This window comes from Aspergillus eucalypticola, assembly GCF_003184535.1.
Source record: "Aspergillus eucalypticola CBS 122712 chromosome Unknown BO83scaffold_22, whole genome shotgun sequence".
In the NCBI taxonomy this organism is placed as follows: domain Eukaryota; kingdom Fungi; phylum Ascomycota; class Eurotiomycetes; order Eurotiales; family Aspergillaceae; genus Aspergillus; species Aspergillus eucalypticola.
The window spans coordinates 124,307-150,932 of NW_020290296.1; the positions used below are offsets into that span (position 1 = coordinate 124,307).

The 26,626-nt window shown below is 50.3% G+C and overlaps 9 protein-coding genes and 1 non-coding gene across 10 annotated transcripts; 5 read left to right on the plus strand and 5 right to left on the minus strand.

Moving 5' to 3' along the window:
* The first annotated feature begins 546 nt into the window (after window positions 1–546).
* On the plus strand, window positions 547–3,291 carry BO83DRAFT_365899 (uncharacterized protein). Its single transcript, XM_025529686.1, has 3 exons — window positions 547–705; window positions 990–1,374; window positions 1,471–3,291. Exons 2-3 carry the CDS (start codon window positions 1,029–1,031, stop codon window positions 2,976–2,978), a joined length of 1,854 nt encoding a protein of 617 aa, XP_025385408.1. The 5' UTR covers window positions 547–705; window positions 990–1,028; the 3' UTR covers window positions 2,979–3,291.
* A 714-nt stretch (window positions 3,292–4,005) lies between these two features.
* Window positions 4,006–6,501, minus strand: BO83DRAFT_97604 (uncharacterized protein). Its single transcript, XM_025537761.1, has one exon. It carries the CDS (start codon window positions 6,293–6,295, stop codon window positions 4,169–4,171), a length of 2,127 nt encoding a protein of 708 aa, XP_025385409.1. The 5' UTR covers window positions 6,296–6,501; the 3' UTR covers window positions 4,006–4,168.
* Window positions 6,502–9,297: 2,796 nt separating this feature from the next.
* On the minus strand, window positions 9,298–11,463 carry BO83DRAFT_401024 (Hsp70 family protein; the record flags this gene model as incomplete). Its single annotated transcript, XM_025533437.1, has 8 exons — window positions 9,298–9,521; window positions 9,583–9,667; window positions 9,782–9,965; window positions 10,014–10,120; window positions 10,173–10,519; window positions 10,578–10,650; window positions 10,813–11,348; window positions 11,406–11,463. 8 exons carry the CDS (start codon window positions 11,461–11,463, stop codon window positions 9,298–9,300), a joined length of 1,614 nt encoding a protein of 537 aa, XP_025385410.1.
* Window positions 11,464–12,130: 667 nt separating this feature from the next.
* On the plus strand, window positions 12,131–13,480 carry BO83DRAFT_318885 (uncharacterized protein; the record flags this gene model as incomplete). Its single annotated transcript, XM_025527754.1, has 3 exons — window positions 12,131–12,151; window positions 12,245–12,931; window positions 12,992–13,480. The coding sequence occupies 3 exons, from the start codon at window positions 12,131–12,133 to the stop codon at window positions 13,478–13,480; spliced, it is 1,197 nt and encodes a 398-aa protein (XP_025385411.1).
* A 1,850-nt stretch (window positions 13,481–15,330) lies between these two features.
* Window positions 15,331–17,571, minus strand: BO83DRAFT_342970 (Hsp70 family protein; the record flags this gene model as incomplete). Its single annotated transcript, XM_025528679.1, has 5 exons — window positions 15,331–16,624; window positions 16,683–16,759; window positions 16,811–16,855; window positions 16,923–17,461; window positions 17,514–17,571. The coding sequence occupies 5 exons, from the start codon at window positions 17,569–17,571 to the stop codon at window positions 15,616–15,618; spliced, it is 1,728 nt and encodes a 575-aa protein (XP_025385412.1). The 3' UTR covers window positions 15,331–15,615.
* A 246-nt stretch (window positions 17,572–17,817) lies between these two features.
* BO83DRAFT_419182 (uncharacterized protein) lies at window positions 17,818–19,945 on the plus strand (the record flags this gene model as incomplete). Its single annotated transcript, XM_025534869.1, has 4 exons — window positions 17,818–17,884; window positions 18,128–18,249; window positions 18,321–18,894; window positions 18,969–19,945. 4 exons carry the CDS (start codon window positions 17,818–17,820, stop codon window positions 19,943–19,945), a joined length of 1,740 nt encoding a protein of 579 aa, XP_025385413.1.
* Window positions 19,946–20,124: 179 nt separating this feature from the next.
* On the minus strand, window positions 20,125–20,197 carry BO83DRAFT_t203. Its single transcript has one exon. It is a non-coding gene; the product is annotated as a tRNA-Phe (tRNA).
* A 194-nt stretch (window positions 20,198–20,391) lies between these two features.
* Window positions 20,392–22,751, minus strand: clf1 (putative cell cycle control protein (Cwf4)). Its single transcript, XM_025529687.1, has 2 exons — window positions 20,797–22,751; window positions 20,392–20,741 (listed from the first exon to the last, which is right to left on the minus strand). The coding sequence occupies exons 1-2, from the start codon at window positions 22,579–22,581 to the stop codon at window positions 20,493–20,495; spliced, it is 2,034 nt and encodes a 677-aa protein (XP_025385414.1). The 5' UTR covers window positions 22,582–22,751; the 3' UTR covers window positions 20,392–20,492.
* A 178-nt stretch (window positions 22,752–22,929) lies between these two features.
* On the plus strand, window positions 22,930–24,670 carry BO83DRAFT_380523 (U4/U6-U5 snRNP complex subunit PRP31). The gene has a single exon (XM_025531768.1). The coding sequence runs from the start codon at window positions 22,997–22,999 to the stop codon at window positions 24,551–24,553; it is 1,557 nt and encodes a 518-aa protein (XP_025385415.1). The 5' UTR covers window positions 22,930–22,996; the 3' UTR covers window positions 24,554–24,670.
* Window positions 24,671–25,575: 905 nt separating this feature from the next.
* On the plus strand, window positions 25,576–26,334 carry BO83DRAFT_276789 (uncharacterized protein; the record flags this gene model as incomplete). Its single annotated transcript, XM_025527079.1, has 2 exons — window positions 25,576–26,092; window positions 26,162–26,334. Coding segments are annotated over 2 exons (690 nt in total), but the record flags the coding sequence as incomplete, so codon positions are not given.
* Window positions 26,335–26,626: the final 292 nt, after the last annotated feature.

Consider the following 26,626-nt stretch of genomic DNA (forward strand, 5'->3'; position numbering starts at 1 on the left):
GAGTAAAGACCCGGTCAGGTGACGACAATCATAGATCGTCATCTTTCCAGATGGGAATAGCTTATGTAAATCATCTCCTCCGAATCACAGTCACCTCTATATGAATGTGTGTGAGAGGTTTTAGGCCACTTCGTAAGTGAAAAGCAATATCATATTTAATTACTAGGGGTCCGCATACTCCTAGCTTGTGCTCCGAAAAGAGGAGCCTGGGGATGACTGAACCTTATTTCTGATTTCCACGGTTGAGATTTCCATGGTTTAGAAGCCAGCCATATTATCAGTCTGTGGGGTATAAGCCATGTTCCTGAATGTCACCACCACTGTCGATGATCAGCAGAATTAACAGATCTATTATTTCTATACAGTTTAGGACTTACTGATACCTATTAGAATAATTCAGGTCTACTGTTTCTCCAACTGCATCGGTCCAGTCGGGAAGGGGCTGAGTCATCGCGGGTGGGGAATGATGTCAGTGAGGGAAGGATGCGGTGGTGATGTTTTTCGTCTGGACCCTTGAATTTTTTCTCTAGGATGTTGATGTTGATGTTATGACAGGATATTGTGCGAGGTACAATATCCATCCACATTAATCTACTCAATCACGAGTATCCACTTTCCACAGATGTCATCATCCGACATAACGGGTTTCAGTGGGCGGGTGCCCCGAAACACCAGCGGGACTCTCCTGTCACCAATGAATTGAAGGTGAGGCTGCACAGACAATAGCGAATAGTGAATAGTAACTGTTTCGTACCTGCCTTAAATGGGTGCATCTGCCCCTACGTCACGGGCGCTTGCCCCGCTGTCTCGCTCTTTCCCTCCCCAGTCGCCACTGCCATTTTTACTTCTTCCCTTCCCTTCTTTCTTCCCTTTCATCTCGCACTATCTCTTCTCTTCTTCTTCTTCCTCCATCCATCCTCATCCAGCTTTCATCAATTCCTTCCCATAACACCACTTGCCTCATCCATCTAATGACCACCCCCATCTAGATCTTCAACTTCTATTCAGTCCCTTTGACCCGGACAACAATGACCCACTACGAAAGCCGTCAGTACGCCCGGCCCCCCGGCGGCTACAATCCTGACTACTACTATGCCGCCCCTCCTCATGGCTCCGCTCGTCACCAAACGGATGTCGTCCGTCGTCGCGATGGCAGCGTTGATTCCTACGATGCCCCTCCGCGCGACTACCCGCCTGGCGATTATGGTTACGAATACGGCTACGGCATCCCCCCTCAGGCCAGACCGTCCCGTGTCTCCACCCTCTCGGAGGGGGTGCGCAGATCCCATTCCATGGGTTATCGTGATTCCCATTATGATGACTCGGGCTACCACCGTCGATCCCACCGCCATTCGAGGCGACATGATGACCGACGTATGTATCTCATGTCTCGGACAGTGCTCGGACAGATAGCACGTCAATGAATACAAAGCTACGGAAAGTAAGTTGTATGCTGACATACGTTTGTAGGTGATCGCCCCAGATACTCCCGCTCTCCATCCAATAGTCGCTCTCCCCCTAGACGACGTCGCAAGTCCATCTCCGAGCAGGCCTTGGGTGCGCTAGGTCTGGGCTCGCTGGCGTCATCTGGGTCTCACCATCGCGAACATGATCGTGGCCGCTCGCATACCCGGGATCGTAGGTCTTACTCCTACTCACCCTCACCCACCCGCGACAGAAGCCGCCACCGACGGGAGAAGAGTGAGCAGCGCATTGCCCAGGCTGTTAGAGCGGCTCTGGCTGCAGGTGCTATAGAGGCCTTCCGTGTTCGCAAAGATCCTGGCGAGTGGACCGGTGAAAAGGGCAAGCGCATCCTTACAGCTGCGATTACGGCTGGCGGTACCGATGGACTTGTGGACCGAGACCCGAAGAAACATTCCAAGCGCCATGTCGTCGAATCCACCCTGGCGGGTCTGGCCGCCAACCATTTCATCAACGGATCAAGATCCCGGTCGAGGTCTCGTGGCCGGGGTCGCTCGCAAAGCCAGGGCGGACTCAAGAATCTGGTTGCCACGGGGGCCCTGGCCGCAGCCGGCAAGGAGGCCTATGATCGTTTCCGTTCCAAGTCTCGCCCTCGGAGTCGAAGCCGAGGCCGCGGCCGGTCCAGCTCTCGGGATAGCTACGACGACCGTCGCCCCCGCAAACGGAGCAAGAGCGTGACCGACTATATTAATCAGGGAATGGAAGCTCTAGGCCTAGGACAAAAGGACAGCCGTGACAGGAGAGCTTATGGCGGCCGCTCGTCTCGTCGCGACGTCTATTCGGACGACGAGCTCTCGAGTGAGGACGAGCCCCGGCGCCATCGCAGCCCACGGCGCTCCAGGCACTCTAGAGATGTGAGTCGACCTTTATCCACCGTCAGCACCTCGACACGACCGTCCGCGCGCACCACATCCAAAGGAATCGGCGAAGCTGGTCATGGTCGTGTCAACAACCCCCATGGAGACGGTCAATCCGAGGAGTCTGATTCTGACCTGGGAAGCAGTACCGATGAAGAACACCAACGGAAAAAACTTGCCCGGAAAACCCTAGTGAAATCCGGTCTGGCCGCGGTGGCCACCATCCACGCCGCACATAGTCTGCACGAAAGTATGGAAAAACACAAAAAACGAGCGGAGCTAGTTCGCGAGGGTGAGCTCTCCCCGGAGGAAGCCCGTCGTCTTCGGATCAAGGGTCAGCTCGGCGATGTAGCCAGCGTCGGCCTGGCCGCCCTGGGTATCAAGAATGCAATCGGAGAATGGAAACACGTGGAGGAAGCCCGCCGCGAGCGAAATGAATTTGCGAAAACCTGCGACAAACGACGAGAGCGTCGACACCGCCGTGTTCAGAGCCAAGGGCCGACTACGACTCGACCGCCGCGGACCATATACCCTGACGAGATTGAGGAGCATCATCCATCGGAGTATGGGTCAGCAACCGATATTCGATCTCGGTCTGTAGGACGATCGTCCAGAACGCCTGTCGCACGATATGCTTAGAATGAAAGAAGAAGAAAGAATAATTGAGCGATATTCAGTTGCAGACATGTGCTATGATAATGATTGATGATTGATGACCTGTGCTTTTATGCAATCTGTTTCTTTGTTATTCTTATGCAGATTGATAACGCTTATTGAATGTTTTGATGTCTGTCAATTTAATTACTGATGTCGTATACGTACACGGCCTGCTTGTCTTCATATGCTTGCTGCCTTTTGTTGATTATTCACTTATTTTTCTTTCGGTATGATTGTTTTTTCCGATACATTATTGTAGCTTACAGAAAGTATTGCAACACAGTTTCGAGATTTCATGGCTTGTTAGACATACAGGGTTTACTTGAGAAGCGAACAGTAAAATGAACGGCATAATCCATTCAGGGCATGCGGACATGCAGGCATGCACATAGAACTCTCAACGGGGGAGCTATAGACCATCCCCTTTGCGCAGCAACAGACAAGATATTTACAAGACACACACACACACACACACACACACACACGTACACAACACATGGGTTAAAAGACAAGTCAAGACAGCACAACACCGGGTATGATATCTCAAAAAGAAAACAACAAGCAGACACCTGCTAAATAGATGGGGCAGGTATCGTCAACAGAACAACCAGGAATCTGGATCATTGATCAATCAAGCAAGCAAGCAAGCGCAGAACCAAAACGAGCCAGTAGTACTACTACATGCAAGGTGACGATGGAAGGCGAGTAAGGAGAAGAATGTGTCCTAGCACGAACAAAAAACAGACGGACAGGCGCAGCAAGGGAGAGAGAGAGAGAGAGAGAACAGAACGCTCGATATTTTTGCCAGCAGGATGGAAGCAAAACAGATGCAACAAATACGTTGATGAGCAGAGCGGTCAAGCAGGGGTGCAGGCACCCATTAGACAGGAGAAAACCTGGCAGAGAACATGTGGAAACGATGGAGGTAAGGAAACGGTCAAGCGCAGCTAGCTGTACATCCCAACGAGGTGGAGGCAACGAAACTTTTACAGAATGCGTTTTCTGAGGAGAACCATGGAGAAGCCAGGCTAATGCAATGAAGGAATCAGGTCAGAGCCGTGGGTGATGGCGCAAGGATCAATGAGGGTAAATGAGGGTGAAAGGGTCTAGAGGCGACATTGCGAAGGAGAACGATAGTCATGTGTGTCGGTCTACAAGATGCTAGGGAGCGCTCATCGATCGGCATTCAAGTTCAACCAACTCATGTCTGAGTTGACGTTGGTAGGATGGCGTGGCGGCATCGGCTCCACTTCTTCGGGTATAAGAACGCTTGAACCGCGTGTGTTGGTGCGAGACGGGTCGAGTGTTCGGTAGTCACTTTCGGATGGCACTGCCATTGAAGGCACATGAGTGCTGGGGTTGTAGAAGCTTCTGCTGTAGGTACTGCTGGGAGGCCGGTCTGCCCAGCTGCGCTGTTGCCAGGGCCCGTCACCATCCAGCTCGGCGCTCATCGACGAGGCGCTAGAAATACGAGCTGACTGACTCTCTTGGATTGCCACAGGACGACCCTCAGACGAGATAATAGACGAGGCATGCTCTGTTGTGGGGCTACCACTTATTACCTGTCCTAGAGGTTTTGGCTCCTCCAAGAATCCAAAATCCAGGGGTGTGAGTGTCTTCATTTGCCATGCAGCGCTTTTCGGCTGCGGCTTGGCAGACGATGCGCTTGATGGTGGGGGCTGGAGAGATTGTGATTGCATTCCAACCAAGCTTGTTGCACTGTTGTCCTGGAAGTAGCGACTCCACCCTTCGTTGGTTCTCCGGTCACCTGGTCGACCCCCCGAGGTAGAGCTCTGGGCCTCAATCTCTTTGTCAAAGGCAGCACTCGAGTACACACTGGGTGACGAGGCTTCTCCAGTGGAATGAATGGTCGTCAGAGGACTCGACTTCAGCGGAGTCGAATTCTGTGCAAAGGTAGGGCGGGCACCAGCCGGCCTTGGGGTCTTCTCATCACCCACCTTGCCCGAGAAGATTGCAAGCGAGTCTACCGAGGAAGCGGCAAGCGGTACTGGGCTCTTGGCCATGGGGTACGCTGACTGGGCCAATGGCTCCACACCCTGGTCCTGAAAGCTGAGGCGATCTTTGTCGCTTTCGCCCCGAGCTTTCTTCAAGTTCTGCTTCTTGCGCTTGATCAGGAGGAGAATGATCACCAGGATGGCCGCGACACCCAGGATCGCTCCCAGGGTGGCGCCGACTATGGTCCCGACATCGTTGCTGGACGAGCCGGCGCCGGCGCTGGAGGATGCGCTGGAGGTCGACGTTGCTGTGGATGTAGATGCCGCCGTTGTGGTTGACCCAAGAATCTGCTGCCGGCTCTCATCACCATAGAACAGTTTCGTCGCGTTCACCCAGCTGTTGGAGGTTTGGTTGAAGATGGCCAAGGAGTCCGTACCACTGCCACTAGAGATCACTACTAGGCCATCCTCCCCTTGAGCTAGGGAGTAGTTCTGCCGTATTGTGGACTGTGCTAGGCTACTATCATATGTCGGGTAACTGCTGAGGGTAATCTCTCTCTTCCGTTTGCGTGACGAGGATGAGCTGATGGCGGTAGCAGGGTTCTGCTCCTTCCCGGACGGATTCACCAACACCACGCTCGAGACCGTGTTGGGCGCCACGTCCATGTCGAATTCCTCCAACACCTTGCTTCCGTCGGATCCTTCGAGAATCGCGCACTGCACGCCACTGGACAGCGATTGGGACAGAGTCACGTTGGATCCATACCAGCCCGCATTCGGGTTGAATAGGTGCACTTTCTTCGGGGTTGTGGTACCGCCGACCAACGCTGCCTCGCGATCATTCCATGGCAACAGAACAGGGTTGACGGCCGGTGACGCTTTTGTCGCATTGTGGGCCGCAATGGAGTATGGCGATACGGTGCTTAAAACGTATGTGTCAGAGGATGCAACCGTTTCGTCGGTCTGGTGGCCACCATAGACCAGAATGGAGGAAGAATTCGACAGGTAGACGGCCTTGTGGTGAGTACGGTTCCCCATGACCGATTGCGGGGGTTGAATGGTGGTCCACGTCGTGTCTTCAAACGAGTATCGCTGCAAGCCCGGCTGACTTGAGGAGCCGGATCCGCCAATGACATAGAGAGATTGCTTGGTCTCATCGCCGTCTGTGCCACCTATCACACACGCTGCGTCTGAGACGGCCTCACCCATGGTCAATGAGGTCCAATTTCCATTGCGCTCGAGGGGTATCGACATGAAGCCATTGGCGGAGTAGGTGTAGAGAGTGTTGTTGTATAAAGCGGAGCAGTGACCCTCCAGATCCACAAGAGGTTTCGGAACAAGCATGTCGAATGTGTGGGAGAAGGGCGAAAAGGAAAAGTTCTTCGAATGTACCAGCCGAAGACGATCAGGAAACAACCAGCCGTCCGAGGGGTTCAGCGCGCAGGCGTCAGGACGGAGAAAGGATGAAGAATGACTGCCGGAGCACTATCGCATGATCGACACGGTAGAGGGTCGTGTTCACAGGTGCAGAGAGGGGAGGCGATGATCGCGGATCGGAGCTGTGATTGGGCAATGTATGATTCGAAAGCGAGCGAGAGAGGGCGATATCTGAAGGAAATTGTCCCGGTAGAGCACAGAAAGGCGATGATAGATATGGAAATCCAGAAGATCGATCTGCTTGGGAAAGATGGGGCTAAACGTTGAGTGGGTGAAAAACGAACGACGACCTGGTAAAGAGCGTGTCAATTGGGAAGGTTAGGCTTTACGGGGGAGGATGTTTGCGAAGAGAAAGCGATGGACGGAGTGCACGATATCAAATCGGCAGCAAACGTGAAAAAGAAGGAAAGGAAAGAGAAGGGCGAGGAAGGAGAGCAAAAGCCAGACCGAGTCAGGCAGAGAAGGAAGCGAAAGGCCAGCGAACGGAGGGGATGGGATGGGATGGGATGGGATTGGGAGAAGGAGGGACGAGAGCATCAGGAGAGAGAGAGAGGGCGAGGAGGGATTTGGATTGGGGGTGGAGGGTGAAACGCCGGCGGGCAGCTTAGACCAGCACTAGGAAGGGCAGCCGAGAAACTCACCCTTTTTTTTCTCCCCTGGTGGAGAGTTCAGTGAACCGAGGAAGGAAGGATACAACAACAAAAAGAGAACGAACGTAAAAGCAGAAGTAGAGGGAAACACTAGTGCACAGCACGTTTTGGATAAGAAAGAAGGAGGAGGAGGAGGAGGAGGGGAAGGGAGGAAGAAGAAGGGAGGGAGAGAGTGATGAGAGTAGAGAATGGAAGGAGCGAAAAAGGAGGAGGCGGCGATGGGAAGAATTGGGAAGGAGCGACCACCACCTCGTTAGTTATTATTTAGTTAGTACACTATACCATCTAATTAACATCTGTGCTGACGACCATTGAATTTCTTCCAATAAATCAACGAGTGACCGATTGTGATAGCTAGACTACGACTCTTCTTGCGCTTTTACTTCCGAATTCTACGCGAAAACCATCATCTGTTTGACATGAGTCGCGCGACCGAGGAGGGGAGGGACAGACTGAAGTGAAAGGGAATGTACCTGCATGAAGCTGCAAGGCTGGTCAAGAAACTTCTTTCCCCCTCCCCCCAACCACCCTTGTCACTGCAGGCAGGCAGGCACTTTAGAGCGTGCCAACAATCATCAATCTTCCTTCTCATCATCATGAACAATAGATACCATTAGTTGGTCAACTTGTTTTACTGGTTACTCAATTAGGTCATGCAGGTTGCACCAAGTGACCCCCCTCCCCCTTCCTTGGGCCCCTAATGTCATCCTGCCGTGGGAATTGGACCCTTGGGTCTTGCATCCATGGTACTCAAGGCTGACTGATGGTGATGATGATGATGATGATGATCAGAGAGGGAGAGGAAAGAAAGAAAGCAGGAAGGAAGAAAAAAGTTCCCGAACCTTCTTCCCACGATCGCATCGGGCCAAAAGAAATGGTGCTGCCTTGCTCGGAAGTATTTAATAAAGATTATGTCCGGCAGAACGTGCGAAAGGGAGAAAAGCAATTAAACGGTGAGTCTCCACAGTAAGAATTTGTGCTGACCCCCCCGGTCATTAGTATCCTTGGGGTAGATAGATAGTAAATACTACTAGTATCCGGATAATTCGGTGAAATGAAACCAGTCAGCAACATCCCTATTGAAGGTATCATAACCTAAGGAGGTTATGATATAGTTGCTAGTGTTTGATGATGATGCATTATCATTATCATTATCATTATCATCCCTCGTGCGCCCGACCGGGATCAACTTCCCGATTATTGGTTCTGGCGGGACTAGTCAGGCACACCCGCCAGCATTGGATATGCAGGTACACGACAGTTATTATTATTACAGCTACATAGTTACTTGAGTATTCACTGCAGACAGAGATATTCTCCCGTCGCGAGAAAAGAAAACCTATTTCCCACTTCTGACCTTGCCGAACATCTCTCCTACATCATCAGTCCCATCTATTTATAGGCCGGACCACTCTGTAGATAAGTATCTACTTTGTATCATCCTAAATTCTCACATGACTCGTGGCCGTTTCATCGGCCCCACTGGAAATGCATCACATTGCTGATTGGTGGATAGCTCTGCAAGCCTCAGGCACTTCAAACCACGCCGGGACTGACGTAACCCCCCCTGCCATTAACTATAACTCATTTAACTAAAAAGTTAACTAACTACTTGACTAAACCGATTAAGGACTAGATAGTAAGTAGTTATACCAATTGAGATGAGAACCAACCATGACAACGAGTCTATAACAATGTCGGTCAATTATTATTGTTATATACTACTAGTCATGGGAATTCTAAGTAAGATTGTCTAGACCAGTTGTTGAAGGAGCACAGAAGTACTACTAGGAATAGTACCGCGACTTAGTAGTTGTAGTTGCTACTACCATCGCGACTTCGACTTCAATTAATGCACTGGCATAATATATACTACTACCTTTGCAGACGAAAATGATCTATGTTGGCAATCTAAGTACAGCAGTAGGAGAGAGAAAACAATCGGCCCGAAAAGAGATTCCATATATTATTGTAGAGAGAGGGAGAGAGACCAAAATAAAGTGAAGGGAAACCAAAAAAAAAAAAAAAAAAAAAAAAAAAAAAAAATTGAATTATTGCTCGTATAGATACTAAACATTAGGGAGATATAGAAACAGATAGTAGTCGGATGGGAGAGAAGAAAAGAACAGAACAGAAAAGAAATAAAGCAAAACTCCAAGACAACTCCAGCAGATACCAATATATATGGGATGTTTTGAAACACGTACTTACCACTCATCGCATAACAGTCCGCAAATCGCACGAGAGAGACTCACCCTTTCAATTACCCGCACGCTCACTCCATATTCTAGGAACCCTTTTTTGGGCCAACACCTTACATTTAGTATGCACTTTGATTTCCAGGTACCCCTTCACACGAAATGTCGCAGTCACAGAGATGCATTGATGCGAGTATACACCGCCTGCAGCAGCAGGTTGTAGGGCGCGTTCGTCGGTGGGTATGTCAGACAGATTGCAGGTCAACCGGGCCAGTACGCGCGAATCTGCAGTTTCGTTGCGCCAAAGTCAGTGCTGTTATTGGTAACATGGCGGGACACAGCTTACTTTGGCCATCGCTCATCTTTAGAAAGAACGTTTTGACAGGGGGCTCCCCCGGGCGACTATAAAGGTGAAATACAGCCTTGTAGGTCTATCTTCCTCGTAGACATGGCCCTTGTGAGGAGTTAGCAAAGAGCATCTCATTACCGAGAAGGCAAACGAGAAGAATGTTCTCTCTCTCTCTCTCTCTTCTCCAACAAGTTACCTTGACCAAAATCTGTTGGGGTTTAGCGGGCGCATCGGGCTCATCAATGAAAGCTTGCAGACATATTCCGGGTTCCTCCCGTAATCCTGAGCATGCGATGAAGTAACTCTTGTTACATGTCTGGTTCTTCGTGATGATGCCGCTCAGGCCCTTTCGCGCAGCACCGAGAGATGCAGATAGTTCACTGCCTTTGAATTAGCATGTAGCACGCCTCAAAACCTCTGAAACTCACGGTGCTTCGGAAAACAAGATCCTGGAAAATCCTGCATCTTTGAACCCCTCCGAAAATGCCTCCCGCGCAAATTTAGAGCGCATCAGCCCCCCAGTCATCAACAATTCCTGCAGGTCAGTTAGCTTAGAATCAAGGGGATTACACAGAACCTGAACGTACGTCGATCTTGAAGTGGCCACGAGTGGCTTTGTCCACCTGATCGTTCACATGATGGAGGACTTGGCCGACAACGGTGTCAAAAAATGCCCGCATATCGCTGTCGGACAAGATTATATGACCCGCCGTTGAGTCATACCATTGCGACGTAAAGCATTCCATCCGGAATTCAAGACGATGGCTACTTCCATCTCCAGTGAACGCTTCCTTTCCTTTCTTGAAATCGTTCATGAGACTTTCTCTGCGATCAGAATTGTCGTCGTTGAACGGAGTTATGAAGGAGGCGTTGAAGCGATGCCTCATGAGCTTCAAGAACTCTCTGTCAATGATGGTGCTCCCAGACTTGGGGCCTATGGTGGATGCATTAGCTCTTCGTTTGTATACAAACCAGTGAAAGAACATCCTTACCTATGGCACTGCTCAGTTCCGTGAGTGAATATGATGTTGCAGTTACATCCGTGATCATATAGCAGGCGATGTCCTAGCTTCTTGTTAGGATTTGAAACGTTGAACAATCGCGCATATTCTACTCACAACCGTCCCCCCGCCCACATCACACACGCAAAACGTGCTTCCGGACTATTGAATCAATCTTCCATTAGCCAGAAATATTCCCTGAGGTCAAGTAGGCACACTTACGAACCTTTCTTCGTTCCCCAGATGCCTCTAGGATGGATATCGCGGACGCCTCGCTTTCAGTAACAAGGCAAAATTCCTCATTCGGTTTTTGACCAAACCCGGCCAAGTGGATAGCCTCACTCATCCGCACTTGTGCATCGTTGGACCAGCCCGCCGGAATGGAAAACCAGTACTCCTTTTTGATGTTTGGTTGACTAAAAATGTACGACTGCTCCAGGTGGTTACGGATCCCGCTGAGGTAGTCGGCAACGACACGCACGGCCGACTTTCCGGCTGGCAGCCGCATGATTCGTTGTCTCGATACCCTCTCCAATTCCTCGTCCCGGAAATCTGTTGACTCCAAGTCTGGGTCTAAAAGGAGTTTGGTCCACCTGAAAGTTTCGAGCTCAGGTGTAGCCTCCACTCCCCATCGAGGTTGCATGCCACTTGGGTACTGCATTGTCGATGGCAGTTTGGCCCGGGATTGAGATGGCCATTCATCCACTTGATAGATGGGTGGATCTATGCTTTGCTCGTCAGTACCATAGCCCCAAGCAGCGGCTTAGGTACGATTAGCCTCGTGCATGATGTATAAAAGTTTGGGAACCGTCAACTCACCGGTACCCGTCGTGCCGTAGTCAATACCACAGACTAATTTTGACTTGGCCTGTGACATATTGTTACTGGCCCAACTTAGGGCTCACTTGTAGACCTTGGTATATTGACTGTAACGAACACTCGTATGATAAGGGGACTTGAAAATGGCAATTCTGAACTGGGGGCTGGGGTTGGGGTGTGGAAGTGGAGATATCGCTGACACTCAAAAGCATCCAAGAGGAGGGGAAAAAGGAGGAGAAAGCAGAAATAGACTGTATTGCCCTCTCATGTGTCCCATGCTGCCCAACACATAAACCGTCTGTTAGCTCTCTGAAGAGGGCAGGCAATTGTCTCGGAGGGAAAACTGGCCGTCCCGGCAGATACGAGGCTGGCTGATCACTAGTCTGGAGACCTCCCATACCTGATAGGCCTGTTCTCACTCGGCTGTCTCAGGGTCAAAGTAATCAGGAGAACGAGAAGGGTAAATAGAGAGAATAGGAGAGAAGTGAGTTACACCTTTGAAGGTCTAGATGCTCCATCTTGCGTGTTGGTTGTCAACGGGAAGAACGGGGAACAAAGCCACTGGACCTCTTTTCAAGTCCTGGTTTCTCTAACGCCCTCTCATCGTCTCCCCACGTTACAGTTACTTCTTCATTGCCCCTTGGTCTTTCTCTAATCTCATCGTCTACTTCTCATTTACCTGTCTTCCTCAGCTTTGCTTCTCTGCACAGCTCCGAACCGCCGACATGGATAAGACTTCTGTTCAGGTAAGTATCCTCTCGGGCTCAGACTCAAAGACCCTCTTGTAAATTCTAGAATGCAGACATCGGGCACACGCTGATTAAACTTCTTTCTTATAGGAGGCATCCTCCCCCGCCGATACCGACCGTAATTCCGACCGTCATGTTTCAGAAGACGAAAGCTCACCCCAGATTGAGGACGTCGAAGCCCTCAAGGCCGAAGTTGCCTTTCTCCGGGACAAACTGGAGATTCTTCAGGGAAAAGCTTCGCTCGACTTCAAGTTACAAATGCAGATGCTTACTGCCGGGGCCAAGGGCTGGCCAGATTATGATTTCGAGGTCTTGGGGCATCGGATCCGCCAGGTTATGTATCGCATAGAACATTGGTGCCAACAACATGCCCGGCAAGGTATGCCAGATACCGTTGAACTGCATGACTTGAAAAAGCAAGCCCTCATTCATAGCCTAGAAGGCTATTGGGTCCAAGATTTGGAATGGGATACACTGATGAAATCTCTTCCCTACCCTTTCTCTCTGTATATGTCGGAGGTGCTCGCTCAGAGCATCTTGACAAAGAACATCGTGGATAAGTTCTTTGTCAACCCATTTTGGTACCTTGAAGGAGAAGGCCTCGATCGGCAGGATCATACGACGGGTTCAGTCTCCTGTGCACAGAATCTGCAACATCTGTACCGACGATTTTTAGAAAGTGGGAACATCTCTTCCGCATCCTTCTATCATCCTCATCTGATGCTGACCAGGACTGCAGCAAATGGCATCAGAGCCACCATTTGGAAGAAAGAAACTGTCCGTCTGTCAAATTCAGTCAAGGTATCCCAAGCACCCAATCTCGAGCTCGGTCGGCAGACAAAGGAATATCGCACAAACGCTGTCGCTTTGTTCGCCTCCACCCTACTTTCCGACGTCTTTTTCCAGAGGCTATTAAAAAGTGTGGATTGCGACGAAGCGACGAAGCGAGAGGACAGTCTTCTGGAGTTATGCAAATTTGCTGATGAGACAGCAATTACCCTCGGCTCCAATCAGGGACATTGTGTGTATAAGACACTGCCGACTATGGGAACCACCTTTGATCCGAGATCCCACGAAGCGACAGTTCATAACCTCCATAATGTCCGGGGTAATGCTGACGATGCCAGATTGGCTGGCCGTCGCATCCTAGGTATAACCCAGCCGGCTGTAATACTAAAGCTAAGGACTCTGAGGTGTGACGAAAACGTCTTGAATAAAGCCAAGCTATTGGTGGAACATGGTGACTACACCGAGGAAGATCATGAGCGAGAGCGACCAAAGCCTTCTGCAAAAACCCCTGAAGAGGTTGAGACGGAAGAAGAATAAGTAAGGGAGATGAGTAGTATCTTTTGTTTTATATCGTATTGTCTATAATTGCCCCAGACTGTCGAATGTTTTAATGCAGTGATTCGTTCTTTCTGTATATTCCTCGCCTCATCACTCCTATTCCTTACAAACAATTCTCATTAGGAACTTTTTGCTTCTCTTTCTACGGCAAAGCAATTTTCAAGTCATTCATTATCAATCTATCTCACGCAAGTAGTAAAATGGGATGGAATCTAACAATGAGGTCGATAAATTCGGTGTCTCTAGCGCAATGCTGCTCGGTTATACACAAATGCCTAAGAAGCCCGAATCAGAGCCGTTGTCCTGCCCTAGAGCAACTACGCAATACCACTTTTATCCGCAAATCCGCAGGGGACGGATTACTATACAGTGAATGATATAATCAGTAATAAACGAGCCTTACACAACAGACAGGAGGAGTCTTCCAATTTTGGCCTCTGTTATTCAAAATCTTCGAAGTATTAATGACATCCAAAATGTCCATCCGAAAGAAATGTTTCCAAGGAGGTGCCGCCGGAGAGTTTGGGTTGGATTGGTTTCAATGCTGGAGTTTAATGCTCGAAGTGACAAGTCTCCGAATATCCCCGTTCTTACAGGTCCAATGAAATAAGGTTTTCGGGTCTTTCATACTACTAGTACTTATGCTCGCGCTGTGATTTGAGGGGGACAAGTTGTATGGGAGGTGGTAAATGGATCTGCTGTTTGTCTAGAACACTATACAGCCGCCTCCCCCCCCCTCCCCCACCACCTTCTCCTTTATTAAACTCTACATCAAAGGTAGCTATTAACGTTCGATGTGACGAATATAGGATGAAGCCCGACAAAGACAGGGTTTGCGGCGTCCCCTCGACCCTCCTTCACCCTGTCAAAGATGTCCGGTTACCTGCCGAGAGCACTACTACCACTAACAACAAGTGTAGTTTTCGTACTTTGGCTTGTGGTAATTCCATAAGCTCAGTAATGGTATTCTTTCTATTCTTACTATTATTGTTAGTTATGACTATTATTATTACTTTTCCTGTTGCTGCTTTCATCATGTGCATCTTGTGGCAAATTGAATTAGTGTTTGTATGGCCAACAAGATAAATTGTAATGATACTCATATCGAAGATTGTCTTTTACTTCTCGCGATGGCTAGAAAGATTAACAATTACATATGTACAGTAAGAATCTTTTGATACGTCATGAGAAATTTCGGGGGAAAATCCTGCTTATCAGCGTAGACTCGAGAGGGAAACGACTGCGTCACATTGAAACCAGCAGAGTAATTATTCAAGGATTGGAAGGTATTACAGATGATGATAATAATGAAACTATCAGCACTGCCATAACTTTTGATAGAAATAATGATAGCCTGAAAAAAAAAATGAGAGAAAAAAAGAATGAACAATTCAAAATTTACGAAATAAGCTGCGGAACAACGGGCACGCACACCGAAAAGAAATCTTAGTAAGACTGAGAATCAACGTTTCTTTATGAGGGTGCGATAACTATTTGTATCATGATAGGCTTTACGTGGGCATTGTCTAAGATGAGTTGGTCCCGTCGTTCTCATTCTTTGTCCCAAGGACTCTCTCCAAGCATTGCCTCCGCCACCCAGTATGCTGATGTGGACACTTACCAGTCGGTTCATTCACCCCTTGACAACAGTCCCCGAAAACATGGGGATAGATTAATGTTCGTATCAGCTTACTGATAAAGAAGGATGTATTTAAAGCGAAGCATGTTGATTTCAGGACTCAGATAACAATCTGGTTTACTCCATACTGGGTCCTGCCTGACTGATCCGATGAATACTCAAAGAAAGAAATATCCTCCAAAACAGTCTCGCCGTCCTTTCAATAGATACCAGAAAAGGAAAAGAAAAAAAAAAGAATTAGAGCAAAGGAAATTAAATAAATAAAAATAAAAAGTGTGAGTGAAAAAAGAAATGGAAGAAAAAGATGGCAAATTAGAATCAAGAAAGAAGAAAGAAATCGCGAAATAAGCAACAAACGGAATCCAAAAGCGGTTTACCGAAGCTAAACGAACCGGGTGCAGCGTTTGCTCATCCATGACTTGTTGAAGACCCAACCATCCAGCTAGTTAGACCGCGCAGCGACATCTTGAGCAACTTATCCCCAGGCTGTAAGGACATGGCAATGTCCACAAATAGTTCCATTCGCCGAAACTTCAATGTTCAATTCCCCCTTCTTGAGGCAGAGGATGGCGTTCACGTCGATGAGGACCTGGTACCAAGTTCTTCCGTTTCTGACTACTCGAGGGTGGTGGTCGAGCTGGATGTGTGACAGATTGATGTCGACATGGGCCGGCCTTTCTAGGTCGTCAGGGTGGATCATATTGCGCTTGTCTTCTGGATCTGATTTATCAATCGCATAAACGGTGACTGTCTTGATCATAATCGTGTCAACTGCGTGCAGAAGCTCAAAACGACGGGAGTAGAGAAAGTTTTCCTCGTAAGATACATCCTTGTAAAAGAGCCAGGTTATTTTGGGGGGCGTCCTTTGCATCATGTCAATCCGCCTGATTATAGGTCGCTCCACATTGTCTCCAGTGGTCAGCATGAGGTCTGGGTGATAAAGTCCATAGGTGCGGGCGCATTCCTTTTTGATGTAGGCAACATTGTGGACGCCCAGAAGAGCCAAGCCAGAGGCAGTGGCAATGGCTGGGTGGTCAGGGATGATCAGCTCAACGTCTCGTTCTTTTGCAAACTCATCGTATCGGATTTTCGCGTACGGTGAGTTGGCGAATCCGCCAGTGACACACAAATATTTCACTCCACAGCCCCCATGTCTGTAGCTCTCTCTATCAGCCTCGTTTAGTTGAGCTCCCATTAAGTGTATGGAGTTGTCGATGACTGCCTGAAAGATGAGCACCAGATCATCGGGCGTGAGAAGGACTTCGCTTGTTCGGGTGTCATAAAACCTCGAGTGGATGACATCCAATTCCAACTTCAGCCTCCACTCCAAGCCGGTGCCATTGTACTTTTCTTTGAGATCGGCGAATTTGTTCATAAACGAACTCGTCATAGCACCCTCTCTATGGAATGCTTTTTCAAAAGCCTTGTCGAACCGGTCCATCATCAGATCCAGAAAACGCATCTCCACAGTCATCGCCCCGCATCTCAGGCCTGTTTAGGTGTTAGTGGAATGAAGTAACTGCCAAAATGCAGGGCTATAACGACATACCGCGGGATTCGGTTAGTTGAGTGAGCCGCAAGACTGGTTCACGCGAGAATACACGGTAGCTTGCCGAGTCCTAGCTGAACGTCAGAGAACTGACTTGAGTATCTGATCAAAAGGCACGCACAATAGTGTATCCTCCCACGTCACATATACAGAAGACATCCCCAGTCTATTGTGTCATAGTCCCATCGTCAGCAGGCTCAATCACCATGAACCCCTCTCAATACTCCACTCACCTTAAATCTATCACCTTCGCGTTCTAATATGTATCGGGCGGCCGATTCAGACTCAGAGGTGAAGTCAACACTTCCTGGAAAATCTGAACCGATCCCTGAAAGGTGGACAGCCTCTCGCATGGCCATGCGGGCAGCATCTCCCCAGACAACTGGGGTGGAGAACCAAAAATGTAAAGTCGTCGCAGGGGTCAAAAGAAGGCTCAGATAGTCCATCAGGAAGAGACGTACTCCTCGGAGGAAGTCTGCGACCATTTGCTCAGGTTCCTTACCCGGCGCTGGCTCTACTAGGGTTTGATTTGTAACCCTCTCAAAATTAGCATCTCGGAACTCATTGTATGGGGTCTGGCGATCCAGCAGTTGCTTAAACCAAGCATATGTTGGCTTAAACGCGTAGGCAAGTGACCCCCACCGATAATCGCCTTCCGGGTAGCTTAAGACAGAAGGAAGCCTGCTTGTAGGCGTAGTCAATCCCGGCCAGCTGTGTATGGTTTTAACGGTAAAGGTGTCTTGTCCTACTTCAAGATGGGCTGAAGCAACGCCTGATGGAGTAAGTGCCTGCACGAAGCCTCCAGCTTGAGAGCCAGCACTCACTGGTAAATGTCATCCCAAAGTCGATTGCCACGACCATTTTTGAAGTACGAGGTGCCATTGCGATTGGGGTGAAATATGTCTATTAGCTTGTTGTGAATGTTACGGAGGAAACAGAAGACGGGGGATGAAGTGATTGAATCGTAGGTGGTTGCAGCGCAGATAAAGGGAGTCAAAGGTGGTAAAGATTCAAGACAGAAGAGACAGCGACGAGACTATATGAATGTCTGGGGACATCAGTCACCGTCCGTCTACCCCTTTCCAATCTCTCAAAGCTGGGTGCAACTTCCCATTCCCGATGGGAATCATGGCCAAGGCATCTCGGAACCCCACCGCTGATGATGCTCTAGCAGCCGGCAAGCTGATAGGCCTGAGTAGGTTCCGTTGTCTCGGAAGGTTTCGCCTCGCTGAAAAAAACAGCAAAATATATCATAGGCCGGCACACTCGTACAGTTCGTTTAGAAGCGCTTGCCGACTGACAGGTCCGAAGAGGAGGACGGAAAGTTGAGAAGTCAACGGATAACGGACAAAGAAGCCCTGTTTGCCCCATCGCGGACAACGAGGCTGTCAATGAGACAGACTCTTTCATTGCCCATTCTTGCTCTGATATCTTCCAGGCAGTCCCATTCTCTCTTCGTATCGACTTGTCATCGCTCTCATCACCCAGCCCAGGCAGACTAGCCCCTTCAAGATCGGAAGTTATCTTCGTGCCAACATGGGAAAAGGAAAGAAAGTCAGAGTAAGCGCAACAATCATGATTTTTTAAAAATTAGCGAACCGACCCCTAACCAATCATGCTCATCCATCTAGAACACCTCGTTGCATACAGCCCACGAAGACATGGACCCTGTTTCAGTCGAGGAGGCGCCAGGGGAGAACGAAACTATCCGAGTACTCCAGGAAAGGATTGCTCATCTCCAGGAAGAACTAGATGACTTCAAGGAGAAATACAGGAAACAATGGTGGACTGCAGACTCAAGCGTACATGGGTGGGAAGCAATCCCAATCGAATATGACCAGGAGTTTGAGAAGCTCTTCTATAGTGCCAAGTCATGGACTGATCAGTGGGTGGAGATGGAAACAGCTGCTCTGGCAGAATTTTCTACCAGTGAGAAACAAACCATTCTTCAGAGCCTGGAAGGCTACTGCGTACAGGATTTGGACTGGGATACCTTTATAGAGTCCCTGCCTTATCCGATCTGTGAAGTGCTTCCTCGTGCCCTCGCCCAGACAATGCTCGTGAAGGACATCGTGGACAAGTTCTTCGAGAATCCGTTTTGGTACTTCGAAGGGAAGCCTGACTCTGATGACACAGAAGCTCCAAAAAAGAGTTGTCTGTCCCTCGCAGAGCATTTGCAGCATGTATATCAGCAATTTCTTATCGGTGAGATTACCAATCCATTCACATATCCAAGTTCAGCAATCCATTCGTATTTGTATTGACTTATTACCATAAAGTCAATCCAAAATCAGCAAGTCTCTGGAAGACCGAGACCGTCCGACTTGCGAACTCCGTTAATGGTAAACAGGCCGATAACACCGAACTGGGCCGCCATACGAAGAGCCGACGCGAGGAATCTGCTCGATCATTTGCTTCCGCTATGCTCAAGGACCCGCCATTCCGGATGCTCCTTAGAGAATGTGAAGACACCGTCGATAGGGAGGCAACGCTAATCAAATACTACGAGAGAGCTGAGCGGATGGCAATCGATCTCAGCTGTTCTCATGGGACCTGCACATATCGAAACCTTACACGGCTGGCCTCTCCCTTGTTCCGGAGAGGGGAGCCGTGGGTAACCGCAGACTACTGTCATAGTATCCGACCAGATGTACCCAGACTGGACGGTCATCGCATTCTGTTTATCTTGCAACCGGCAGTGTCGCGCATTAGAGGGGCGTTCCCAGATGGTCAACTGGAAGAATGGACCCAAGCTGTGGCCGTGATTGAGGATGCCCAGTGCACAAAAGAGGTGTGGGAGAAGCGGCGAAAGGAACAGAGTGCTAAGGACAAGGAGACGTACGAAAGGGAAGAAGAGGAAAAGGCGCAAAATAGGGCTATACTGGAGAGAGAGACAAGAGAGATGGAGCAACACAGAGCAGAGGAGAATAAAAAGGATGAGTCGAAGAGACGGGGAAAGAAGAAGGCCACTTTGAAGCAGGAGATGGAGGGAAAAGGCGAAGAAGGGCCAGAGATCTCAGCTCCTAAGCGAGCTCGAGGGACAAGGGGAGCAACAAGAACGAAGGCCATTGAGCAGGAGAATGAAGAAAGGGTCGAAGAAGAGCCCGAGAGCCCAGCTCCCAAGCGCGCTCGAAGGACAAGGGGAGCAACAAGAACGAAGGCAGTCCAGCAGGTGGAAGGGACAGAAGACGGACCATCGGGAGAGAGGGTTGAGGCGAAGAGAGGGCGGTGGGCAAGCAGAAAGACTACCAAATGAGGGTTCCTAAGAGTTCAGGGACTGTATGAAGAGCGTTGCGCATTCTGCTTCCTTATCTGATATTTCTTCGCGGAGATTTTTGTATTCAAGTCTATCTAGAAATATGAACTGCGTTCTTAATCCAGTTTACTGTCTATCTTAACTGTAGGATTAGGAAGCGAAGGGGAAAAAAAGAAGAATGGGACGAGCCGGGCTTGAACCGGCCACCTCCAGATCTTCAGTCTGACGCGCTCCCAGATGCGCCATCGTCCCTTGTTCGTGCTGAAACTTTGCTCTTTATGATATATAGAAGGAAGTTGTTTGGTGAGTGGTTCAATATACAAGCATCCAGATCACGTGTGGCTATGTGACTGACTATCGAGTACTGCACTGTATAGCGTCACTCGTAGACAGACGGAGTCCACAGAGTGCCAGAGGATGGATTGGTGCTACACAAAATTGGCAATCGCACGTGTAATCAGATGAAAAAGCAATCACTACTGACATGATACATCTCGTGATGCCATTAACTCCCCAGCTATGTATAGAACTACCCTGGTACATCGATCTAAGCTCCATCCCCTTGTTGTTGCTGTTGCTGCTTCCATTGGTGAGCTCTTTGCAGCAGCTTCGACAGATTTGCCGCTGACTGGTCGTCCGCCGGGAATACGTAGTCCATGTACTCCTCATACCGGTCGTCGTCCAACTTGCGCCGCTTCTTGACTCGCCGGGGCATCTGCTTCTCGATCTTGTCGATGTCTTCTGGTGAACCGTGCGTGTGCTCGAACGATCGCCAAGCATTGAGCAGTTCCACGCGCTGTGTCATGGTTAGTCAGGGATATGTCAGAAAAGGAACGTTGACGACAGCTTACCTCTTCCTTGAGCTCCTTCTCCTTGAACACTTTGTGGGCTCGTTCGAAAACGGTCCGAGCACGACGCTTGGCATCCTCGCTGATCGGCCGCTCCTCTTCCTCCTCCTCTTCCTCTTCCTCCTCGTCGGGAACGTTGATCTCGAAGCGAGCGTAGTTGATCCACACCTTGACGTGGTCTGTCTTCTCCAGCAGACGCTCGTACAGCTGGCGGACCCGGTCGTATTCGCCCTCGTACTCCTCAAAGTCGATGTACGACTTCCACACCAACTCGGGCATATCGAGAGTTGGTTGGTCAATCCCAAGCTCGTAAATGGCTCGTGCACGGTCGGTGTCGTCCAGCCCGCGCTCCAACTCGGCATACTTGATCCACGACTGGCTGTTGGAAGGATTCCATTCGATCTGCTTTTCGAACAGCGTCCGGCACCGCACGAACTCGAACAGCTGGCGCTCTAGATCAATGTATCCCCGGAAGAGTTTATCCTTCGGGCACATGCCGATGGCCTGGCCAAGCGTCTTGCGAGCGGCTTGGAGATTCATCTGACGGATCTCAAACTGCGCCTTCATGAGCCAGATCTTGGCAAAGGTGAACTTTTTGTGGGGAATCAACTTGAGACACTCGTTGTAGATTTGGCGCGCACGCTCGGCGTCCTTAGCTTCCAGTTCCTCCCAGATGGCGTAGAATATCCAGAGGTAGATATACCGTCTCCAGTGCCGCTTCTCCTGCGATGGTGGTATTTGGGCGATCGCGCGTTCGTAGATGTCGCGTACTCGGTCGGGGTCGCCCGAGGTCTCCTCAAGCCGGGCAAAGTCGAACCATATGTCGTAGTTCCGCGAGTTTTCCTTCAGTTGCTCCTCGTATTGGACTCTGCGTTTCGAAAGAATCACGTCCTCAACGCCTTCCCGGTCACCATACTGTTTCTCAAATGTCGTATAGGACTTGTGAAGCGCCATGGACTTTGAGCGAGGAAGTCGATCTAAAGCATACTTGTAAATCGCCCTAGCACGCTCATACTCCTTCAACTTCGCCTCGAACTTGGCATAGCCGATGAACAGCTTCTCGTCCATAAAGTCCTCTCCTAACGTCTCAATCGCCATTCCATACACCTCCCGCACGAGATCGCTCGTTCCATACTCCTCTTCAAACCGAGCCCACTTGATCCAATTGCGTGGTTCGGGGTGGACAATCGTGAACCGCTGGAAAATCGCGCGCGCCCTCTCGAACTCATTGTACCGCTTTTCCAGCTTGATATAGGCGCTCCAAGCTCCCTCTTCCGGCTCCCAAGACATCCACCGCTCAAAGACCTGCCGTGTGCCCGCTATGTTGCCCAGCGTCTCCTCCATGTAGACATACTTGTACCACAGCTTATCCACCCGAGGCAAGATCGTCACCGCACGGTCGAGTAAGTTCCTGGCATGGTTGATGTTGCGATTCCGCATCTCCGACTCAATGTACCGAATCCACAGAACCACCGAGGTCGGGCTGACATCCAGCGCCCGTTCAAAGATTGAGCGCGCCCGGCGGAACTCCTTTTGCTCTAGCTCCCATGCCGCATAGCGCATCCAATTGTTCATGTTAATTCGGTTCCGACGCACATAGTCTTCGAATTCTTTTCGCTTGCGGCCCTGATATTCGTGCAGTTCTTCCAGATCGGCAAAGCGCTGCGTCGGCGCCTGCAATGCGGGCTCCTGCCGGTCCACGGCCTCGCGAAGCAGCTGCTCCGCTGAGATCTGGACGGGCGCTGCGGCCTTGTTCTTGACCCTGGGAGGGCCGCGTGACGACTCCATCGTGGTGTAGTTTATGCGACGATAATCGATCGGTAAGTGAGGTATAGATCAAGCCGGACAAGGCCAACGAGAGTTCTGGCGTGCGCGTAGGGCTGAGCTAAATACGGCTCGACAGATAACACGTCCAGATACTCCAAATCAAAGGCGTTGTGCTGGCTACCGGGCGGTAGTCGAGGTTGATGCTGATTCCAGATTCCGAATGGATGCTGCGATCCAAAGTCGGACAAGCTGCGGTGTTGGTCTCTTGCGCCACCCCCAGCCACCGCGTTGCTGACTCAGCTCCGGCCTGCAAAGCCCAGTCCATGTGGCGGCGAAACCAGACCTCGAACTTCACCTGCATCTCATCTACGCGGCCTTGCTTCTACTTTGCGGACCTACACAGCTTGTCTGCTGGTTACGCTGCCGAATACCCATAATGTCAAATGCGGAGGATCTCTTGAGAGATTTTGAGGAGGACGACGAGGATCTTCAGGCTGGTGATGGCCTCGAAGACGAAGCTGTCGATGAGGAGCAGCTGGCGCAAGCGCCTGAGCTCACCAACGAGTTTGACGTTGCCTTGTCGACCGCCGACGAACTGACTCGTCTACACAAAGTGCTGCGCGATCACTACTCTATCCGATTTCCTGAGCTCGAGACGCTCGTGACTACCCCGATCGACTACGCGAAAACTGTCGCTATTCTGAAAAATGGCCCGCTCAACGATATCAAGGCTCTGTCGACCTCGCCAGATAACATGGTCGGCGTGCCACTGAGGTCGATCTTGGATGGGCCATCCCTGATGGTTGTGGCCGTGGAGGGTACCACCACCCGAGGCCGGGAGATGACCGAGTCCGAACTCAAGACCGTGATGGATACATGCGAACGGATCCTGAAGCTCGATCGCGAACGTACGGCACTTACAGAGAGCATCCAGTCGCGAATGAGCCAGATCGCTCCCAACTTGGCGGCTTTGATCGGACCGGAGACAGCGGCTCAGTTCTTGAACCAGACCGGCGGTCTGCTTGAGCTAGCGAAGATCCCCGCGTGCAACCTAGCTGCACAGGGCTCGAAGCGGTCGGAGGGACTGGGATTTGCTACAAATATTGGTATTCGCTCTCAGGGATTTCTATACAACTCGCCGATTATACAAGGTGTCCCGAACGACCTTAAGCGGCAGGCCATTCGCATCGTCTCTGCCAAGATGGTCCTTGCTACGCGAGCGGACGTCTCCAAGTACAGTCCTGATGGATCGCTCGGCGAAGAGCTGAAGCAGCAGTGTTTCCAGCGTCTGGAAAAGCTTACGGAACCCGCGCCGAACTCGGGCGTGAAGGCGCTCCCCGCTCCGGACGACAAGCCGTCCCGTAAGCGAGGTGGACGGCGGGCGAGAAAGGCAAAGGAAGCTGTCGCCATGACGGAACTCCGCAAAGCCCAGAACCGGGTTGCCTTTGGTAGGGAGGAGGCAGAAGTCGGATACGGTACCGGAGAGGGAACAGTCGGACTGGGCATGCTTGGCCAACAGAATGATGGGCGGATCCGCGCGACTCAGATCGACCAAAGAACCCGAGCGAAGCTTAGCAAAAACAACAAGGGATGGGGTACCGCAACCCCCGTCAGTGGCACATCTACATCTCTCCGTGCATTCGGCTCCAATGCTAGTGGAACGGCCAGTGTGCTTCAGGCGAAAGGGTTGCGGACCTCTGGAGTTGGCACCTCGCTGGGAGGATCAGCCGGTACTGCCAGTACTATTGCCTTCACGCCCGTGCAAGGGTTGGAGTTGGTGGATCCTAAGGTACAAGCTGAGTTGAGTCGGAAACGCAAGGCCGAGGAGGATCGGTGGTTCAAATCTGGCACATTCACGCAAGTTGGTGGCCAGAGCAGCACGGCGCCTCAAGGGGGGAATGGAGGTTTCAAGGTTCCGGCATTGCCTCCGAAGAAGAAGGTCGATACAGGCGAGGGTAAGATGCCACCGCCACCGCCGCCGGTGAAGCAGTAAAAGGGATTTATTGTGTTTTCAGGACTACGAGCATTCACAAGGCGTTATAACGTGGGATTTGCATGATACCATCAAGAACTGTATGATAGGATTAAACAAAAATACCAGTTGCTTAATTATGGTTTAGCTGCTTTGGTCATCAGTGAACGGTACTGTGCAAGGGTGCCAAATTCCATGCGAACCAGTGGACAGCTAGCCATGGTTCCAGACGGGATGGTGAAATTTCTCGGGCTGGGGATAGGCAAAGCCCAGCCCACACACCCTGATGGCGCAAGCCCGGAAGATATGTCGTGCTATTGTCTTGAATGTGACAATAACGGGCAAGAACTCAATTCTGCTGGGGGTTGCGCCGAGCAGTGTTTCATAGCACTTTTCTTGATTCTCCATTTGGCACACCGGCTGACCACCGTCCCCTAGCACTTGGAGTTATTGTCCCTGGGCAACATATTATAGAGCCCTAACCAACCACCGAAGATGTTGTAGTGCAGACCAGTTGCATGTTGCACCCGGGGATCCGATGATAAGCATAAAATTAGTAGCCGATGATCATCCAGGCACCCGGGCTCTCAAAATTTGATCATCCAACAAGCAGTGCAACATTCCGGCTGACCGACTCAAGTGTCGGCATATTGCGTGCTTTGAGGGTGATCTGATTGATCTTGGATTTCACCGAGTAGAAGTTGGATCGGGTGGATCTGTATGAGCAGTCTCTCTATTGTCGGGTTTCATTTCTTCCTGTTCTTTTTAAATGGCGACTTTTATCCCCTCATACTTCTTTCTTATCTTTTTCCTTCTCTTATTGTCACTCTCTAGCATCACCATCCGCCTTTTTTGTTCCTATATGCATACACCCCTATACACCACGCCATAATACTATTTTACACTACTACCATCATAGACCACCAGCCCTAGACAATACTACTAGAACAATGTCCCCCAGCATAACCTCACCACGTCCCTCCACCCCCGAAACCCAACATCAACGGCTCAAACCATCACCACCACCACCCACCAACATCCTCCTCAACCACCACACCCTCCTAACCACCAACCCTGAAGCCTTCAAATTCCAAGCCGCTGCCTCCCTCCAACTTCGTCTCAACCCAACAATACCCAATGATTCATCTCTAATACCACCACCATCAGACACCAACCTCATCATCTCCCCCTACAACACCCCACACCATCTCCTTGACCTTCAGACCCTCAACCCGGCCTCCCAACTCCTCGCCAAAGCCCTGACCCTATTCCACCCCATTCGCCCCGACTACGCCACGGCGCCCTACACCGAGTCCTTCAACTGGGACAGTGTCTTTGGGTTTCTAAGGAAACAGGCGAAAAGCGAGGGATATACTTGGGGCAAGAAACACGAGAATATATTCTATGTGGTGGTGTTCCGGTCGACGTTGACGGCCGATGCAGATGGGGAGAAGTTGCATGTGTTGGATGAGATGTCGTTACGGGAGGCGGTGGCGGGGGGTGGGTTGTTGAAGTATTGGTTTGGAAATGTGGATGGGGAGAGGAGAGGGTTAGCTACTTGTGAGTTCTCTACCCTCTTTTTGGGGGTTTTACTTAGAATATGTTGTGCTAATAACGAGTGAATGATAGGTGTATGGCGCAGTCGGGAAGATGCAAGAAAAGGAGGGTCGGGACCATGGCATCGACGAGCACGTGGGGCGGCGAGGGAAATGTATGAACGAATTGAGTTCACGACGTTGAAGTTGGTGGTGGGGGAGAATGAAGAAGGGAATTGGGGATGGGAGTTTGGGGAGTGGGTGGATGAATAGCTTGATCTTATCGTATCATTGATTGGGTGTTCAATTGCTAATTGTTAATACTGCATGTATCTTGTGAAGAGCTATACCCTTGATTCAAAGAAAGATCAGTAATGAAAACCTCGCTTGCAACATTGCTGACCGGAAAACACTACTGAATCCAGACTGGACAGCTAAAAGGGCAGCATTGCCCGCATAGTGGATTCCCCACCCGCGCATTGTGGCGTTTCCAGAAGAGTATCATTCCACGCGGGGGTGGGGAGGGGGGAAGTTCCACTGGATTCTTGTTCGCCAATCT